At 35.9% G+C, this 3,894-nt stretch overlaps 1 protein-coding gene across 1 annotated transcript in view; it reads right to left on the bottom strand.

Moving 5' to 3' along the window:
• The window catches only part of LOC106872264 (WD repeat-containing protein on Y chromosome), a 91,170-nt gene extending 87,390 nt beyond the window's left edge, over positions 1–3,780 (bottom strand). Inside the window, exons 1-2 of the mRNA XM_052977508.1 lie at positions 3,612–3,780; positions 956–1,740 (exon numbers count right to left, since the gene is read on the bottom strand). Coding sequence (XP_052833468.1) covers positions 956–1,125 — 170 coding nt within the window. The 5' untranslated portion in view covers positions 1,126–1,740; positions 3,612–3,780. The remainder of the gene's footprint in view (positions 1–955; positions 1,741–3,611) is intronic.
• Between the last annotated feature and the right edge of the window lie 114 nt (positions 3,781–3,894).

Here is a 3,894-nt window from a genome sequence, read left to right as displayed (position 1 = left end):
AGTAAGTTCTGCTCATTGTGGATCCTAACATGTCTTTTAAGACCCCCATTGGATTTGCAAACCCTCTGGCACACGCCACATTCAAACGTGTGCACAGACATATAATCAGAATAGCTGTGTGTATATATATATATATATATATACACAGACACACACCTATATTTGTGTGGTTCTTGACCTTGTCAACAGACCAATATTATTTCTTATTAAAGAATGAAAGAAAAAACACCTGTCTTTAGTTTCTCAGAAACAATTGAAATAGCAACACCAAGAATGACTCATTCTGTAACTGTTACTAAGGAAGAATGCTAACTATTATTATTATTATTATTATTATTATTATTATTATTATTATTATTATTATCATTATTATTATTATTATTTTTATTATTGCCTTTGCACAGCTTCTAATGCTGCAGATGTACTCTACAGTGTTGGCTGTGAACTAAGGTAACACCCCTTAATTTTCGAGCACCTTCTAGAGTATTCAAGTGGTTCCAAGCAGTGCTGTTTTCTGCAAGTGCTCCACCCTTATTGCAGCCCCTATTTGTTCCACGTACTTCTCGAGATTTTTACTCACAGTTCCCAGGGCTCCGACAATTATTGCTACTACTGCCACCTTTTTCATCGACCACAACTTCTTAACTTCCCAAGCTAACCTGTCATATCTATCGACTTTTCTTTCTTCCTTATCACATACCTTGTTCTCAGCAGGGCATGCTATATCTAGGATCCAGCATACTTTGTTTTTATTGTTGTTGTTGTTGTTATAACAGACAACAGCAGTCAAAAGTCATTAAAAAAGTTGCAAGCAGCAATGAAAGCACTTTGACAAACAAAAACAAAACAATCGGATATTTTAGTCAATTGACTAATAATAAAGAAGTGGAATTGAACCAGTGGGTGTGTCAATATTGGCATAATGACCCTCCCAACAAAATACAAAAGCTCTCACCTCGTTTCGGCCGGCAACTGTTTCTGCTCAAACTCCTTGTTGCTGTTGTTACTGGTGTTCACAACAGACATTGCAATGGTATTCTTGTTGTTGTTGGAGTTGTTGTCCTTGGTTTCATGTGTGGCGAGGACAAGGCCAGCACTGTTGGGCTCTGCCCCTGTCTTTGACATGTTTCACTACTGCAAGAATGTCAACAGTGAACACAACGACAATGGATCGGGGTCGTGTAATATAAAGTTCTTCAAAAATTGATTTATGGAAAAGGGACTGAAGTTAGTAAGATCTCCTTAATTAGGGGTCGTTATTGTACAAACTCTGTGGTATCTACTCATCCTTGGTATATATCCTCCTCTCCTTAATTCTTAACGATGTAAGCGCCCCTTGGTGATGTATGTCATTCAAAAAGGTTTTTTTGAAATGAAAGAATAATTAAGATAAGTGTTTCCGTCAAACTTTCATTTCATGTTTCAGAAAAATATTCTGACAGAGAATATCCAAAAAGGACACTGGGTTCAGTTTACAAGCGGATGATCCGAAAGGAGCAGCTCTGGGTCCTGGGATTCGGAGCCCTTCACTTGAAATGTAATAAAGAACACTCAATGTGTGTATTGAGTCCTGCAATTTATTGCTTCTGGTGAATTGACAGAGATTTGTGTGTGTGTGTGTGTGTGTGTGTAAAAAGGACAGCAATATCGAATTCCCACTTTCCCCAAAAGGCAATCACATAAGAATGACCACTGGAAAGATGATAATATTGGTGGTGCCCCAGCATGGCCACAGCATAGCTGAAATGCATAAAAGAATAAAAGAATATATATATCTATATACATATGAGGAGCAAATAATTCACGAAAGGATAATTTGTGAAGATATCATTGATTCTATTATTATCCAGTGTAACAATTTAAATATGTTAATAACAGAATAAAAAATGGAGGCGATTGTAGGGCCAGAAAAAAAGCATTACATAGCTGAAAGATTAGTATATATAATAGTATATATAAATATATATGTGTATATGTTGCTATGTATGTGTGTTTGTGTGTAGGGGGCAGTATATATAGTTTGAATTGACAGAAAGTTATAATTCCAGAGTTCTTAAATGTGTGGTATCTCAGTTTACAATAAAAGAGGGTTCCTTAGGCAATCTTTATTGCTTCACACATTTCAAAGAAGCTAGAAGTTTCTTGTGAATTCCTTCAGCGTTCCTTGGAGAAATTGAGACATTTTACCAAAACTTAAAATGCTACATGATTATAGTGTTCGTATATTTGTAGGGTTAGTGGGGTCATATTTGTGGTTAAGAATTAAGGGTTTGTCTTTTGAGAGGGGAATTCAGGACATTCATTCCTGCTGGCATTTTCTTTGAGATTTTGCAGTTCGTTGAGTCATTCCATAATTCCAATGCTCCATTATTCCATTTTAATGAAGAATACAAAGAAAGAAATTTTGAAATTCACTGAAAGTTATTTAGCCCGTGGTTAACACTTACCCACTTACCCAGGAAGGCTCTGTGATCAAAGACATTCCAACTATGACTGTTCCACCTTTTTTTTAAGAGTTTCCCAACTACATGATTCTGGGTTCAGTCCCACTGCATGGCACCTTAGGAATGTATCCTCTGCTATAACCTCAGACTAACCAATGCCTTGTTAATGGATTTGGTCGACAGAAACTGAAAGAAGCCCGTCGTATATATATATATATATATATATATATATACATGTGTATATATATATATATATGTATGAATGTATGTATGTATATAGTATGTGTATGTGTGTGTCTTCATGTCAGGATTTGTTCCCTACCACCGCTGGACAACCAGTGTTGGTTTGTTTACGTCCCTATAACTTAGCCGTTCAGCAAAAGAGGTCAATAGAATAAGCACCAGGCTTAAAATAAAATAGATAACGGGTTCGATTTGTTCACTTATAATTCTCCAAGCTGGTGCTCCAGCATGGCTGCAGTTTAGTGACTGAAACAAACAAAAGATAACAAATATAGATGGATAGACAGACAGACAGACAGACAGATAGATCAGTTTATATCATTCAGTGGAATCAGGATTTTTTTCCTGTTTCTCTTTTTGTCATTCCTCTAATTCAGCAACGTTGAAATTTGGCTGCTATTTCTTGTCATTCCATAATTCTATCATTCCATTATTCCATCGCACTATTGTTCTGTTATTCTATAATTCTATAATTCTGTAATTGTTTTCTTTCTTTTATTCTTGTTTACGTTTTGCTTTTTTTTTTAAACGAAACTGGAAAAAAGGTTGTAACAGACACTTTTTCTTTAACCCGTGGTCATTCTTGACCGAGTAGGCTTCTTCTGGTCAAAGCCTTTTCAACCATGACCACTTCGTCGTTATAAGGGTGAGTGTGTGTATATATACATGTGTATGAGCGTTATATTATTGTATGTCCGAATGTATGTGTGTATATGTATAGATTACGTACACATGTGTGTGTGTGTGTGTGTGTGTGTGTGATTATATTTGTCAATTTTGCTGAGATGAGATGAGATTTGGCTGCTATTTCTAGCGGATCGTGAAGCGAACAGGTAGAGAACCCGTTATTGAATAAAAACAGATTAATTAGGGATTAATTATTACAAGACATTAATTTTATCTGAGTCCATAAACGTTGTTTACCTCTGATCCTTCGTACTTTTCATCAAAAACATTCCAATCGTGACCACCCCTTGTATTTTTTCCTTTTTTTTTTTTAAATCCAACACGAAACCGATTAGTTTTGTTTTCGATTTCTTGTTTTTCTTTCAGACGTCTGAGTATGAAGTGAAGGAGATTCTGGCTGCTGTTTCTAGCAGGTTTCACAACTAACAACGTAGAACCACCCTCTCCCTTTTTCTCTCGTGTCTGGTCGGTCGTTATCTTTACAAACAACAGTTTTTACAGCTTTTGTTGTTGTTGTTTA

Source organism: Octopus bimaculoides, chromosome 28, assembly GCF_001194135.2.
Source record: "Octopus bimaculoides isolate UCB-OBI-ISO-001 chromosome 28, ASM119413v2, whole genome shotgun sequence".
NCBI lineage: Eukaryota > Metazoa > Mollusca > Cephalopoda > Octopoda > Octopodidae > Octopus > Octopus bimaculoides.
This window is presented reverse-complemented; position numbering and strand designations above follow the sequence as displayed.